Genomic DNA, 15,529 nt, shown 5'->3' with positions numbered 1-15,529 from the left:
ATTTATTTTATTATTCAATGTTGAGAGCCCAACAGCCTCAAAATTAGGCCCCAAGACTAATTTAGTCCGGGGTTAAGACATAGGAGAGTCTTAACTAGGTGGAATGTGGAGGCTATTACAGATTTTTATAGACTTTTGTTGCTTTCCATTTCCTTGATTATAAAAATCATGGATATGCATTGTAGACAGTTTTTAAAATGCAAATAAGTATAAAGAGGAAAATAAATATAAGCCATAATTCCACCACTCACTGATAATCATTTGTTACACTTTTTGATGTGTTTGTTTTCTATGCATATATGTCACATAATTAGGGTCATACTGTATATACAGATTTGTGCATCCATTTTTTTCACCTAACTTTACATTGTAAACATTTTCACCTTATTAAGAGATTCTTCAAGAACAATTTTTAATGGTTGTATTTCATTGTATGCATATGACATAATTTAAACATTTTCCTATTGTTGGACCTTTAAGTTTCCAACCTTTCTATGTGATAAACATTGCAGTTATGAACAATTTTGTGCATATTTTTCTTGCAGTGCTTTTTAGGAGAACAATTTCCTGGAAGTGGAATTACTGGATCAGATAATACGAACCTTTTTTAAGACTCTTGAGTAGACGTTGCCAAATGGCTTTCAGAAAGATTATATCAATGTTTTTTACGACTACCAGTAGGATATGTGTGTGTCCCATCTCACTACCCCCTTGCCTGCTTTAGGATTTTTTTTCCTTTAATCTTTGCTAATTTGATGGGTGAACATGGTATCTCCTTGTTCTCTTTTTAGTTTTATTGATTCTTTGTGAGGTGAAGTTTCCCGCCCCACCCCCCCCCATGTTTACGGAGGCCATGGTTTTTTGAGTTTGTCCAGGGTGAAGAGCAGTAAGTAGGCAGGGATCAATGGAGGCAACACCAGGTGCCGGTAGGGAATAGGATTCAGGGACCACAATCCAGTCTGGGGAGGAGGGGAGGAAGCAGAGTTCGGGAAGGAATTTGGTTGAGGTGGTGAGAATTGGGAGGAGCATTAGTACAACTGGGTGTGGGGGCAAAGGGCTCCCGCAAGGTAGAGACACAGGAATAGACTAATAGCTGCTAATATGTTTAATTATGTGCAGTGACGTTATAGGGCCTTTCTCCCACAGGTTTCCTTTAAGTAGGATTCTCTGCCACTTGGGAGTGGGGGTTCTGGTTGTGTGGGGTATCTGCAGTCCCCAAAATAGCCCAGCACCCCTTCTTTATAGACTGCAAGGTGAATCAACCTCTGAGAGTGTCAACAGGGGACCAAGGCCAAAGCACAGCAATGATATTACTGAACATTAACTGAGTAGTAACTACAAGCCAGGCACTTAACTTATATTAGTTCATTTATCCTAAAAACTACCATATAAAGTGGGGTCTCTTACACTCATTTTATAGAGGAAATAGAAGCACAGAGAAGTTAACATTCCCAGTGGCAGTCAGGAAGTAGGTGAAGTCTGGAATTGAACCACACTGGCTACAGAGCCTAAGCTCTTGACCAACAAATACAGAAATAAATGTGGGAAGGGGAGTCAGAATTGCAGGACACACCCTGCCTAGCTACGCCTGCCGGGAAAGACTTCTGCTAAAAGAGAACCTTGGCACAACAATAATAGCTATCTTTTATTGGGCACTGGCTTTGTGCCAGGTATCATGCAAAGGTGCCTAACGTTTCATCCTCACAATAACCCCTTTGAGTGAGGTACTGCGATTACCCCATCTCGCTTTACTGGTGAGGAAGCTGACGCACAGTCCTTGCCCAAGACGCTGCGGGGCGGATGCCGAGCGGCGGCTGCCCACGTGGCGCCGGGAAGAGGAAAAATGGCGGGGGCGGGGCCGGGGCCGGCTTGGCGGGGGAGGGCCCGAGCAGGGGCGGGGACACGGACTTGGCGGGGCCTGGGGCTGCGGAGAAGCGCGCCGGCGCTGGCGAGGTTTCAGTGGGGTTGCACCTGTTGCGTGACTCCACCACAGTCCAGTTACCCGAGTCCGACCCGAATACCCAGAAAGTGTGGAGAGAAGCCCAGACGAGTTCCGGGTCCCGCTCTCTGCGGAGCACGTGGCCTGCCCGCCTCTGGAGTGCGGGGCTGGGGGTCGGGACGCCGGGGTCTACAAGGCCAGTGCAGTGGCCCAGGTCGGCAGGGGTCGGCCTCCCTACAGCCAGCAATTTTGAAAGACTGTCTTACTTCTCCCATATCAGTGCCAGGGCAGGGGCCCTTGGAGCGACTTGCCGGGGTCTGGATCCCAGCCCTTCTCCCGTCCCTCGCGACCGGGCTTCCCGGCTTTGCAGACCCTGGAGAGCAGACATCCCGGTATCCCTCAGGGCTCGGGCAGCATGGCCTCAGGTGAGTGTGTGCGTGTGTGAAGGAGGGCAGGGTCTCTGGGACAGAGAAGTGCAGTGTCCAGGGTGACAAGAGGGTGGGCACAGCCTGCAGACCTACGGAAGGCGGACAGCTCCTCCCGGGGAGCGCCTGGAGAGCAGAGCCTGAGTGTGGAAAGACAGAAGGCAAAGTCAGAAGCCGCTAGGGTCTCTTTCCCAGACCCCAGAGAAGCCCCTGACTCCTGGCCTCCCTGCCTTCCTAGAGGGTAGCTTCTGTGGACAGTGGAATTTTCCCAAGACAGGCTCCTCCCTACTGGGCTGGGATTCTCAGTTCTACCCCATCCTCTCCGAGCTGGGCTACCCCTGGGGCCGGAGGTCCGACGAGGGAAAAAGGGGACTCTGCCCCAGAGGCGCTGGATTTTCATGGAATCCGCTGGCCTTGAGAGGAAAGTGTTCTGAGCTTGGGGGTGCTTGCACTGGATCCCTCTCTATTACTATTTGTTTTCTGCCTGGCTGGCTGGACCAGTTAGCCTGGACTTTGACCCTTTTGCTCCAGAGCCCTGGCAAGGGGCAAGGGGCAAGGGGCAAGGGGCTCCTGAGGGCTTCGTGGAGTGCTAGGGCTGGCCCTTCTCCATCTTGTTTCCTCACTTCCACCCCCCAGGGGAAGTGAGGAAACAAGTGACATGACCATCCGTGTAACTCCGGCGGACAGAGGAGAGGAAGGGAGGGTTAAAGGGGCAGGGATGGAGGCCCCCCCCCTCCTGAGGTTGCCTAGACAACATCAGAAATCATGGCCAGGGCCTCTTCCGCCTGCGGGGCCTCTGCTTCCTGCATCAGTCACTCCCGCTGGGGGCGGGGCAGAGGAAGGGGTTGGATGTGGCAGAGCCAGGCCCAGCTGGTGCGGCTCAGACTCCCCCCGCCGTCTCTGCGGCCGGAGCCATGGCATCCTATTCATCTGGTCCCGGCAAATCCAAGGCCAAATATCCCTTTAAGAAGCGGGCCAGCCTGCAGGCTTCCTCTGCAGTACCAGGTGAGTGTGTGCTTCCTGGCCTCAGGCTGGCTCTGCCCCTACCTCTCGCCCAGGCCACTGGTCCCCTCAGGAGGGGGGCTTCTCCTGCACCTTCTCTGCAGTGGTGCCCCTTGTCCCCTTCCCAGGGACAGCTGGCTTGGGAGGTGGTGTGGGGAGGGAGGTGGGGTGGAGGGTGACAGGGTTCTGTGTCGGGGATGCTGTCCTCTGTAACGAGGAGTGGGCATAGGTGTGGGTGCAGCAAGAGTGTATTTGCACACGTGTCAGCGTGTGGATGTGCTAAGACTGTTTGCATGTGGAGTGTGTGTGAATGGAGTGGGGGATGTGTGGGACTGACTAGTTTGCAGACTGGCCACACTGCTGGTGTCTGTGCCTTTACCAGGCAGGCTCAGGCTGTCCTCTTGCAGTTAGTTACTCTTTCTAGGATCCTAGATCTTGAACCCCCTTACTGGGGGTCTGATGTTAAGGCATACTTATTGCCGCCCGGCATCCAGGGTCTAGGGGCTCAACTGTATCTATTGTTTGCAGTTTGTTCATTCCTGATCTGTCTTGTGAGCTTCCTCAGAAGTATGGGGTGTCCTTGGGCTGGGCCCGTGCGGGGGCTCAGGCTGGGGCCGCTGCCGGCCTGCGTGTGCTCCTGCACCCTTTGGTTCGGCTCCCACTCCTGTAGGCATCTCTGCACCGTTTGGATCTTGCAGCGTGGTGCAGCTGTGCCCATCACCCTGAGGGCTCGGCTGCCTGGGTCCATGCTTGCTGAGGGATAGCTACCTGCCGTCTGCTGCTCCCAGGCCTGTGGCTAAGGGAAGACCACCCCCACTTTGGTGACCAGGTCAAGCCAGTGCCCCCACCCCCGGAGCACCTGTCTGTACTTGTAGCCTGATTTTGCTTGTGCCTACCTCCTGGTTTTCTTATGCTACTGAAGATGCTGGCCTGAGTTCTGTATTGGCCTGAGGGTCTGTGTTCTCTGTGCCCAGGTCTCTGCCTCCAGAGGGTGTGTCCCCTGAGGCTAGATCTGTATACCTTGGGTTGGTCACATGGTGGGAGCATCTGATTCTTGGGGGTCAAAGCCTTGGGTACCTCTCTGCCTGCCAGGGCAGCCTTGGCAGTGAGTGAGGGGCTCTGGTCAAGTGGGTAGACAGGTTGGCAAGAATCTTGGAGCTGGTGGGAATGGCTGGGGAGTAGCCCTCTCTGGCTTTTGACCACCCCTCCCCACGCCGTGTGTGTGTGTGTGTGTGTGTGTGTGTGGGTGGGTGTGGGTGTGGGTGTGTGTGTGTATGTGGGTGTGGGTGTGGTGCTGTAGCACAGACCCTGGGAGAAGGGACCAGCAGGCAGCTGGGTCTTCTAGACCTGGCCTCAGGAAGTGTGGAGGTTATTGCCTGTCTGTCACCTCTGGTGAACCCTGGCAGCCCTGTGTGGTGGCTTGGCAGGCTGGGGGGATGGCTCTGCGTGCCAGAACCTGTCCTGGTCACCCCAGCATTTCTGTGGAGACCCTGGGTCACCCTGCTAGGAGAGGTGGTTGAGATTAGGGCCTTTGACTCAGTTCTGCTGACCCGATACACACCAGCCCTGGAGGTCTGTGGTCAGTCTCTCTGGAGGGGGTTAGAAGTGGGGAGGAGCCGTGTAGGGTCAGGGTTCTTGGGGGATGCAAGGGCCTTAGGCTTTGTCTTAACACTCTGAGGGCAGAGCTGGTGCCCATCTTCCTTCCGCTTTCTGCTCTGCCCTCTTCCAAGTAAGAGACAGTGTTCCCACCCTGCCAATTCTGTTCTCTTCACACCCTCACTGCTCATTGCCTTGGCCTATGCTGGGCCCAGAAGCTCCTCCCGCCCCCAGTGGGTGGGACTGCACGTGGGGAGTGTTTGGAGGGTCCCAGGAGTTCATAATCACAGATGATGGTACTTTCCAGAACTATCTTGCAGAGCCGTATCTCTGTGTGCCTTATAGCAGCTGTGGCTAGGCAGGGCAGGACTCCTTATCACCCCATTATAGGCAGACTTGAAGCCTCCGGAAGGTAGAGACTTGCCAGTAATTGGGAACAGAGTCAGACTCAAGTCCTCCAAATTCTAGTCCCACTTCTGAACCTCTTCTCCTGGGCAGTCTGTCCCCAACGATAGGCTTGGACGGGGGCTGGAGGTCTAGGGGGCCATGAACCAGTCCCCTGGGCAACAGGGAAGCTCTGTAACTGGTCCTTTCCTGGACCGAGCCTCTACCCCAGCTGTCAGCCAGTTCCTCTCCCCAGCAGGGGCCCTGTCTCTCCCAAGAGACCCCGTAGTCAGGGGCCCAGAGGGCAGTGGTGAGACAAACAAGGCCATTGGGCAGAGGAAGCTGGCCTGGGGCTGTTGGGTATGGAGGTGAGGAGGGCTGCTCGTCCCCTCCTACTCTTTGGCTAGCCAGGCCCTACACACTATCCCCTAGGGCACTGCATTTTAAGGAGGCTTGTCCCTTCCCTGCCAGCCTGCCCTGCCCATAACGGCCTGCCCTGCTCCACCCCCTTGGGGGCCCCACTTTGGGCTGGGCCCTGGCACTGTAGAGGTTAAGGGCCTGTTCAGTTTGGGGGTTCCTCTTATCTCCCAACTCTGATACTCCTTCCCTTGATTTCTTTACTCCCCTGAGCTTCCCCAGTCCCCTGCTTGCCGTCATCCCAGGGTCTCCCCTGCATGCAGCTGCACTTGGTACAGCCCGTGCCGGCCCCTGAGCTGTCCTGGGGGACTGGCTGCAGCTCCACTCAGCAAACAGGCGGGCAAGGGGCACAGGGCTGCTGGCCGGCGCTGCCTGACTGCAGGTAGGGCCCAGGCAGGCACCAGGGCGAGGGGGTGCTAGGTCCTGGATCTGGGGCAGGCACCCCCTCTTCTTTTTGTCCAGCCTTAGGACAGGACTCTGGGGTGTTGGGAAGTGGGCCCAGAGACTTCAAGGCATGCTGCCTGGTAGAGCCTCTAGTCCATCCTGAGCCACAGTGGAGAGGGAAGAGGAGGGTGCTGGAGAGGAGTACCCCCCACGGCTGACTGGGAGAGCTTCCTGCTGGGAGGGTGGGGCTGGGGAGCCCAGGGAGGGTCCCCTGGGGTGGGCTGGGAGCTCAGGCAGCCTCTCTAGACTATCAGCTTCAAGGCCTTTAGTGCCAGCCTCCTGTTGGAAGCTGAGGAATTCTTCCTTCCGTGGAGAGAGACTCTGGCTTCTGATACTCCCTTCCCCAGGGCCTCCGGCCCAGATCCTGGGGCCTCTGAGTGGCGCAGACTGTTTGTGGCAGCTCCCTTTGGAGGGGCAGCCAGCAGTGGGAGGGGCAGGCTGGGGCCAGTCCACATCTTGGCAGCCCTGGGGTCCTGGGGGAGAGGGCAGGCCTCCAGGGAGGAGGTAGGGTTCCTGCTGCCAACCAGGTCCTCCACTTCCTCTCTTCCTCTTCCTTTGAAGGCTGGTCCCCAGGTCAGAGCTGAGTGGCAGCTGTGGCTTCCCCGGGCTTTGTAGGTCTAGGGTATCAGGCGCAGACCCTGGCCCTTGAGAGGGGGATCTGCTGGTCCAGAGGCAGGTCTGATCCTGGATTGGCTGCCCTGGAAGCTGTGCACTTGGCATCGCTGGTGTGGCCTTAATGAGCGCCTGGAGAGAGGGGGGGTGGGGAGTGTGTGTGTGTGTGTGTGTGTGTGTGTGTGTGTGTGTGTGTGTACATGGACACGTGGGTGCCTGCCTGTAGCAGGTACTCACATGGAGGTTCTCTCATGGCCTGATGGGGTGGCCCCTAGTCCAGGATTCAGATTTTTATTCCTGGGGTGAATGAATCCACTTGTTCTAGGGGCAGACTCGTGGCCCCACCCATGAGCCTGGAATGGGTGAGGGGCCCCCGTGCCAGACTGCAGGTGAGGTCCACATGCGGGCTCACTTCTCAGCCTCTGAGGGGTGACTGGCCTCTCTCCGGGGCTGGCCTGGGGCAGGCAGGGGCCCAGGGCTTCCAGTGCACCCAGGCCCTGCCCTTCACCCTTTGACCCTGCATCACTGTCTCCACAGAGGCTCGGGGTGGGCTGGGGGCCCCTCCGCTGCAGTCTGCCCGATCCCTGCCAGGCCCTGCCCCCTGCCTCAAGCACTTCCCGCTCGACCTGCGCACGTCTATGGATGGCAAATGCAAGGAGATCGCCGAGGTATCGCCTGGCACCGCACCCTGTGTCCCCCCATCACTGCCGCCATGCCTAGTCTTTGCTCCCCTCACCCCTTCTCCACCTCACCTGTCCCTTTACTTCACGCTTGGCTGTGCCCTGATCCCCTAGCCCGTACCAGGTACCCCCAGCTCCTGTGCCTTCACCCCATCCCCAGATCCTGATGGCCAGGCCACACTGACCCTTCCTTCCCTCCCACCAGGAGCTGTTCAGCCGCTCCCTGGCTGAGAGTGAGCTCCGGAGCGCCCCATACGAGTTCCCGGAGGAGAGCCCCATTGAGCAACTGGAGGAGCGGCGGCAGCGCCTGGAGCGGCAGATCAGCCAGGATGTCAAGTAAGCCCCCAGGTTCAGAGCCAGACAGGCCACCTCAAGGGGCAAGCCATGGGGTGGGGGGCACAGCCAGGCGGCCGTGGGGTGGGGGGCACAGCCAGGCGGCCCTGGGGTGGGGGGCACAGCCAGGCGGCCCTGGGGTGGGGGCACAGCCAGGCGGCCATGGTGTGGGGGCACAGCCAGGCGGCCCTGGGGTGGGGGGCACAGCCAGGCGGCCGTGGGGTGGGGGGCACAGCCAGGCGGCCCTGGGGTGGGGGGCAGAGCCAGGCGGCCCTGGGGTGGGGGGCACAGCCAGGCGGCCATGGGGTGGGGGGCACAGCCAGGTGGCCATGGGGTGGGGGGCACAGCCAGGTGGCCGTGGGGTGGGGGGCACAGCCAGGCGGCCGTGGGGTGGGGGGCACAGGAAGCGTGGGGTTGGGGGGAGGGACACAGGACAGTTTGCCCAGCATCCCTCTGTCTCCATCTGGACGCTTTCAGAGCCCCATCTCTTCTCTTCCAAGCAGTCCTCCCTCTGGGGCCTCCTGGGGAGGCGGTGCAGAGCAGTGGTGTGAAGCATAGGCTTTGGAGTCAGGCTGCTGGGTTCTGGTTCCGTCTTCTACCCACCAGCGTGGCCTGGAACATGTTGCTTAACTTCTGGGTGTGCTTTCTCATCTCCGATGTGGGGCAAGAGCAGCACCCACGGCATAGGGTTCTACATCCCTGTGAGGACCACAGGTGACACCACGTGCACGGCACCTAGGACAGTGCAGGCACCTGGGAGCAAGGGCCTCCTCAGCTGCCTGACCTCTCACTCCTCTCACCTCTAGGCTGGAGCCGGACATCCTGCTTCGGGCCAAGCAAGATTTCCTGAAGACAGACAGTGACTCGGACCTCCAGTGAGGAGGGCAGAGGGGTACGGGGGATGCAGGGCTGGGGCCTGTCCCACTGCTGTCTCCAGCCCCTCCCTCGTACCCTCCACTTGTAGGCTCTACAAGGAGCAGCGTGACGGGCAGGGCGACCGGGGCCTGTGGGAGCGAGATGTGGTGCTGGAGCGGGAATTTCAGCGGGTCACCATCTCTGGGGAGGAGAAGTGTGGGGTGAGTGTCCCCGTCCCCTGGATCCTGGTGGGCTCCCTGAGTCTGGGCAGCTGGGGGTAGAGGCCAGAGAGGGTGTTTCTCTTTCTTGAAGCTGGAGGGGCAGAGGGTCTGGCTGGAAGCTAGTTGCTGTGCTGAGAGCAGAATGGTCTGAGGGTTTCTGGGGTCAAGGCCCAGGGAAGAGGTGAGGGTGAGTCGGGTCTGGGTCTGGGACTGGGACCAAGGAGAGTGATTCCCCGTCTCCAGGTGCCGTTCACAGACCTGCTGGACGCAGCCAAGAGCGTGGTGCGGGCACTCTTCATCCGGGAGAAGTACATGGCCCTGTCGCTGCAGAGCTTCTGCCCCACCACCCGCCGGTACCTGCAGCAGCTGGCCGAGAAGCCCCTGGAGACACGGACCTATGAGCAGGGCCCGGACACCCCTGTGTCTGCTGGTGGGATCCCCCATCCCTGTCCTACTCCAAGTGCCCTGGTATCCCAGGCTCCCTGAGCTTGGTGCCCAGGAACCTCAGCCTGCCTGCTTTGTCCCACACGCGAGTTCATTCCAGCCTCTTGGCATGCGGGGGTGGAGGCAGGGGCAGGAGCTGTCCTGCTGGGGCTTCTGGGCCAGGCAGCGGGTGGCCTGGAAGAGGCCTGGCCCTGACTCCACCCTTCTCACCCCTGCAGATGCCCCAGTGCACCCCCCTGCGCTGGAGCAGCACCCGTATGAGCACTGTGAGCCGAGCACCATGCCGGGGGACCTGGGCTTGGGTCTGCGCATGGTGCAGGGCGTGGTTCACGTCTACACCCGCAGGGAACCCGATGAGCAGTAAGAGGGGCGTGGGGCATTCTGGGGGGGAAGCTGTGGCGGGCTGCATCGGCTCGGGAGGGCCCACAGGGCCTGGCTTGCTCTCCTCACTCAAGCTCCCCCTACACGCCAGCTGCTCAGAGGTGGAGCTGCCGTACCCCGACCTGCAGGAATTTGTGGCAGATGTCAACGTGCTGATGGCTCTGATTATCAATGGCCCCATGTGAGTCTGTGCCCGTACCAGACACTCGTCTCCCCTCCCAGCCCGGATTCTTCCAGCCCCAGCCCTGCCCCAGACACCTGTCACCCAGTCTCCCACCCTTTCAGTCACCGAGTCCTAGATTTTCCCGTCATCTGCTGCCCCCTTGGCAGCCTTAGGCCTGCACCTTCCTGCTTCCTCCCTCTGCTCTGCTACCCAGGCCCTCCCAGGTGCTTCCTTGCGGGCCTGAGCCCCTGCCTGCTTCTCCTTCTGCCCAGAAAGTCATTCTGTTACCGTCGGCTGCAGTACCTGAGCTCTAAGTTCCAGATGCACGTGCTGCTCAATGAGATGAAGGAGCTGGCCGCCCAGAAGAAGGTGCCACACCGAGATTTCTACAACATCCGCAAGGTGGGTCCTCACCCCCAAGCCTGACCCTGCACCTCTGCCCAGCCTCCCCCTCCAGGGCCTGGGTCCCCACCCAGCATCCAGTTTGAAGAGTCCTCTCCCATCCCACCGCCCAGGCTCCGGACTGTCCTGGCCTCCCGTGGACCCAGCAGTCCCCGTTCCCCCCCAGGTGGACACGCACATCCATGCCTCGTCCTGCATGAACCAGAAGCATCTGCTGCGCTTCATCAAACGGGCGATGAAGCGGCACCTGGAGGAGATCGTGCACATGGAGCAGGGTCGCGAGCAGACGCTGCGGGAGGTCTTCGAGAGCATGAATCTCACTGCCTACGACCTGAGTGTGGACACGCTCGATGTGCACGCGGTCCGTCCCAGTGGTAGAGGGGCTGAGGGGCTGGGCCAGTGTGCGGGCCAGGGGTCAGGGGTGACTTGGGCCTGCCCTTCTCCCCCAGGACAGGAACACCTTCCATCGCTTTGACAAGTTCAATGCCAAATATAACCCTATTGGGGAGTCTGTCCTCCGAGAGATCTTCATCAAGACCGACAACAGGGTTTCTGGGAAGTACTTTGCTCACATCATCAAGGTAGGGAGGAGGGGCTGCCAGGGCCCACGTATAGGGAGGGGCAGCGTCGGCCTGCGGCAGCCCTCCCTGAGTGGGTAGCTGGGGGCTTGCATAGGTGGGTGGGGAGGGTGGGTGAGAGGCATGAAGGGGTCTGACTGAGCACACCTGGTGGGCACGAAGACAGGGACGGGTGAGAAGCCTGAGGGTGACAGTTGCCTCACACGTCCCAGGAGGTGATGTCGGACCTGGAAGAGAGCAAATACCAGAATGCGGAGCTGCGGCTCTCCATTTACGGGCGCTCAAGGGACGAGTGGGACAAGCTGGCGCACTGGGCCGTCATACACCGTGTACACTCTCCCAACGTGCGCTGGCTCGTGCAGGTGCCCCGCCTCTTGTGAGTGTCCCTTGGAGTGGGAGGGAACGTGGGGGCAGAGGTCAGGAGGCCAGGGCCTCCTCCTGCCCTCCTGGGATGGCTGACCCTCCCCTGTCCCAGCCGAGCCCTCGGAACTGGAGGGACTCCCTGGTCCACTCACGGTCTGTCCCGCCCGGCACACCCAATATGGCTCAAAAATGCTTCTGTGATTCTGCCCTGACCTGCACATACCTGTGTGCACTCGTCTCGCCTGCAGTGACGTGTACCGTACCAAGGGCCAGCTGGCCAACTTCCAGGAGATGCTGGAGAACATCTTTCTGCCACTGTTCGAGGCCACCATCCACCCTGCCAGCCACCCGGAGCTGCATCTCTTCTTGGAGCATGTGAGGGTGTGGCCCAGGGCTGGGTGTGGGGGGGGACACTGCCTCAGGCCTGGCTGCGGCTCTGGACCTGACCCCAGTGTCCTGTGCCAGGTGGATGGCTTTGACAGCGTGGATGATGAGTCCAAGCCTGAGAACCACATCTTTAACCTGGAGAGCCCCCTCCCCGAGGCCTGGGTGGAGGAGGACAACCCACCGTATGCCTACTACTTGTACTACACCTTCGTCAACATGGCCATGCTGAACCACCTGCGCAGGTGCCTGCTCCTGGGCTCCGCTGGTGCCATGTCTCTGGCTGCCCTGCCAGCTGTCAGCCAGCAGGCCTTGCTCTGGGCCTGCCCTGGGCTGGGGCCACCAGATCTCTGACCCACCTCTTGGCCCCAGTCTTAGATGGGATGGGTTCTCTGCCCTCGGGGCTCTGTGGGTCAGCCCTCGCTGACCAAGGATCTACCCCTGCCCCCTGGTCCTAGGCCCACAAAGTCACTGGGTGGGGGCTCAGGAGCCCAGGCGAGCCAGGCTTGGGACCCGACGCTGTCTTCACGCCCCCCAGGCAGAGGGGCTTCCACACGTTTGTGCTGAGGCCGCACTGTGGGGAGGCCGGGCCCATCCACCATCTGGTGTCGGCCTTCATGCTGGCTGAGAACATCTCGCATGGGCTGCTTCTGCGCAAGGTCAGGCTCCGCACCCCAGCCTCCCCTCCTCCCAGCCCTTCAAGCCTCTTCAGCAACTGGTCCTCCTCCCCAGCTTGGACCCCAGCCTCCACACGGAGGCCCGAACTTGGATTCTGGCTGTAACCAACCCTCTGCAACTCAGGCCCATCCTGGACTGCCCCCTGTCCCCCACTGTGACCTGTAACCCCCAGAGCCAGGTGTCCTCCCCAGGCTGGAGGCCACCTGACAGGCCTGCCCTCCCTGTTGCCTGCCCAGGCCCCGGTCCTGCAGTACCTGTATTACTTGGCCCAGATTGGCATCGCCATGTCCCCGCTCAGCAACAACAGCCTCTTCCTCAGCTACCACCGGAACCCACTACCTGAGTACCTGTCCCGTGGCCTCATGGTCTCACTGTCCACCGACGATCCCCTGCAGTTCCACTTCACCAAGGTCAGCACATGGCGGCAGCCTGGTGGGCGGGTGTCCTGGGACACGAAGACCACCCGGACAGGGCAGGTCTCGGGGCTGGTGCTGCCCTCTGCTGGTGGAGTGCAGCATGCCTCATGGCAAGTCCATGGGAGGGGCGGGTGGCAGGCCCGGTCCCCCCGCCTGAGGGAACCTGGCCTGTGCAGGAGCCACTGATGGAGGAGTACAGCATCGCCACCCAGGTGTGGAAGCTCAGCTCCTGTGACATGTGCGAGCTGGCACGCAACAGTGTGCTCATGAGTGGCTTCTCCCACAAGGTACTGCACCCCCTTGGCATCCCCTCTCCTCCCCTGCTCTGTGTTTTGGGAAGGTCCCAGGGTAGCTGGCCCCTCAGAGCTGGCTGCAGCCCTGCGCATTGTCCTGCCCCTTCAGGTGAAGAGCCACTGGCTGGGACCCAACTATACCAAGGAGGGCCCTGAGGGCAATGACATCCGCCGCACCAATGTGCCGGACATCCGTGTGGGCTACCGCCATGAGACCCTGTGCCAGGAGCTGGCGCTCATCACGCAGGCCGTGCAGAGCGAGATGCTGGAGACTATCCCGGAGGAGGCGGGCATCACCATGAGCCCGGGGCCTCAGTGAGCCCGGCCCAAACAGTGCCCCCGCGTCTTGGCACCTTGACCACGTTCTGTCCTCAGACCCCTCCCGCCCTGTTGTGGTCTCTGCATGTGTCTGTTCTTTGTTCCGTCCTGCATGTCTCTACCTGTATCTGTGCCGCCCAGGAGCCGCTTTACCCTTGTCTTGGCTTGGGTGGTACCTGATGGCCCAGGTTTGAGGTCTGCCCTGCTGGTGGACCTGTCCCAGGATCCTCTGAAGGCTGGCTGTCCTGCGGGCATCTGAGTGTCCACAAGAGCCAGGGATGGTTGTGGGGGTCTGGCCCTTGGGGTCCTGGCTTGGGCAAATCTGAGCTTTGGCTGGGGCTTGAGTTTGGGCCTCCGTCTTGCTTATGCGGCTGAGGGGCAGTCAGGTGTGGCCTGTACACGTGTGTTGTGGGCACGGACTGCCAGGGATCTGCGGCAGGTAGAATTGGCTGAGTCACAGCCCTGGCTGTCTGGGCTTGGGCCCCGGAGGTGCTGGACCAGCACCTCTGCCAAGTCACGGCCCAGCAGCTTTCACCGTCCTTCCTCTGGTCCACGTGCTCCCCTGGTGTCAGCTTCCTGTGCCTCTGTGGGAGGGGGCAGCTGCCCTGTGCTGTGTCTGACGCCATCGCAGCTGGAGGGTCCTGGATCTGCCACCAGCCTTGAGGGCAGTATCCCTACTATGGTCCCCAGAGTTTTGACCAGACCTGGATCCCACCTGGTCCCCTGTGTTGTGTTCTGGACCGAGGCCTTTGCTATGAATTGCGGTGTTTCATACAATCCCATCTTTCCTAGTGCATGAGAAATAAAGATTATTTAAGTAACGAGGCAGATGGGGTCTCTGTTGGGAGAGGGAGAGCCGTGGTGGATGGTGGCTGAGGTCGGGTCCAGGAACACTGTGGATGGAGATACAGCAAATTCTGGGCTTGACTGAGTGTGTTTATGCATGTGAAAACTGACAAAGGCAGTGGGGTGGGAGGAGAGGCCCACCGGGGACCTGTCTGCTGCCCCTAGGCCCTTGTCCAGCCTGCCCCCTCTGAAATGGACTTGGCCCCAGGTCTCGGGCACATCTCTGTCACATCAGTTTGGGGAGTAGCATCCCCTTTCCACCTTCTACTTCCTCCTCACCTCCAGCCTCTTAGGACACCCTAGTAGATGTGGGAATGTGAGATTACAAGCAAGCCTGAGGCCAGTGGTTCTGAAACTCTGGGGACATCAGGCCCTTCTGGGGAGCTTGTTTAAAACGCTGTTTCCAGGTCCTACCCTCTGCGATTCTGATTCAGTAGGTGGGAGGCATAGCGCAGAAATCTGCAAGCTCCCGGCAGATTCTCTTGCAAAGGGTTGGAGCAAGCGCGTGCCTTCTGAATCCAGACCTAACCAGCTTGGCTTCAGTCCCATGTTTAATTCATGATTTTTGGAGCATCTCCTTGGGCACAGAGGTTGCTGGACTCTGTTGCCCGTGTAAGGAGGAGAGTGGAATGTGCCCTGTGCTGTGCAGGGTCTTGGGTTGGCGATGGAGAAGCTGTTTGCTGCTGCTGCTGCTGCTGAGGGAGGGGAAAGACGGCTGGTCACTTCAGACACAATTAGCCCTAGAACAGTGTGATCCTGCCTAACTGAGGGCCTGGAGAGGGAACAGGAGGCTGGCTGCCTCCCCACTCCTGGGCAGCTCGCTCTGCTCCAGCCCCGCCTCTCTTCCTGCATCTGCATCTTGCCTAGCCCTCTGGGCAGAAGCTCTCCCGATGCCACTGCCTCCTGAGGGCTACTGGCCAGGCGCACTCCTGGCCAAGGCCCAGGGTTCTTCTGTCTTCAGAAGGCATCTCTAGCCAATTTGTTCTAGCCGTTTACACAACGTAGAGCAGAACGTTAGAGCTGGATGCTGAGCAAGAGATTGTACAAGTCTGGCTGGTTTCTGGTTGGGGAAACAGACCCAGGAGATGCAACTGGCTGGTGGCGGAATCTGGGCTGGAGCCAGGGGAGCTCGGGGTCCAGGGCTCCCCACCTCACACTGGGCCTGCATCTGCCCAAGGGAGGTTGCTTTAACAGGCTGAAGGGAACTTACTTTTCAAGGAGGTGAATGTATTTAATAGTAAAAAACATGTTGTGTCTTCATCTGTAAGACAAGGAAGGAGGATTAGAAGATCTTTCTAGAAGGCAAGAATTACCTGTCTCATTTGCTAGCACTTAGGACAGCCAAGGCTCCGTAT

The 15,529-nt window shown here is 59.3% G+C and overlaps 1 protein-coding gene across 4 annotated transcripts; it reads left to right on the top strand.

Annotated features, from left to right (window-relative positions):
• Positions 1 to 1,408: 1,408 nt before the first annotated feature.
• Positions 1,409 to 14,149, top strand: AMPD2 (adenosine monophosphate deaminase 2). 4 transcript variants are annotated; one of them, XM_004263145.3, is made up of 18 exons: positions 1,922 to 2,364; positions 7,357 to 7,487; positions 7,705 to 7,835; positions 8,639 to 8,707; positions 8,797 to 8,908; positions 9,152 to 9,338; positions 9,571 to 9,712; positions 9,825 to 9,914; positions 10,169 to 10,298; positions 10,465 to 10,659; positions 10,748 to 10,879; positions 11,089 to 11,252; positions 11,488 to 11,614; positions 11,705 to 11,868; positions 12,162 to 12,282; positions 12,538 to 12,711; positions 12,894 to 13,004; positions 13,120 to 14,149. In XM_004263145.3, exons 1-18 carry the CDS (start codon positions 2,355 to 2,357, stop codon positions 13,327 to 13,329), a joined length of 2,400 nt encoding a protein of 799 aa, XP_004263193.1. In that variant the 5' UTR covers positions 1,922 to 2,354; the 3' UTR covers positions 13,330 to 14,149. The 4 variants fall into 4 exon arrangements, with proteins under 4 accessions (XP_049562988.1, XP_004263193.1, XP_004263195.1 ...); XM_004263147.4 differs by lacking the exon at positions 1,922 to 2,364 and adding an exon at positions 2,378 to 3,369; XM_049707031.1 differs by lacking the exon at positions 7,357 to 7,487 and having other exon boundaries at positions 1,409 to 2,364.
• The last annotated feature ends 1,380 nt before the right edge of the window (positions 14,150 to 15,529 follow it).

This window comes from Orcinus orca, chromosome 1, assembly GCF_937001465.1.
Source record: "Orcinus orca chromosome 1, mOrcOrc1.1, whole genome shotgun sequence".
Classification (NCBI taxonomy): Eukaryota; Metazoa; Chordata; class Mammalia; order Artiodactyla; family Delphinidae; genus Orcinus; species Orcinus orca.
The sequence above is the reverse complement of the archived record's forward strand: the minus strand, read 5'-3'. Positions and strand labels throughout refer to the sequence as shown.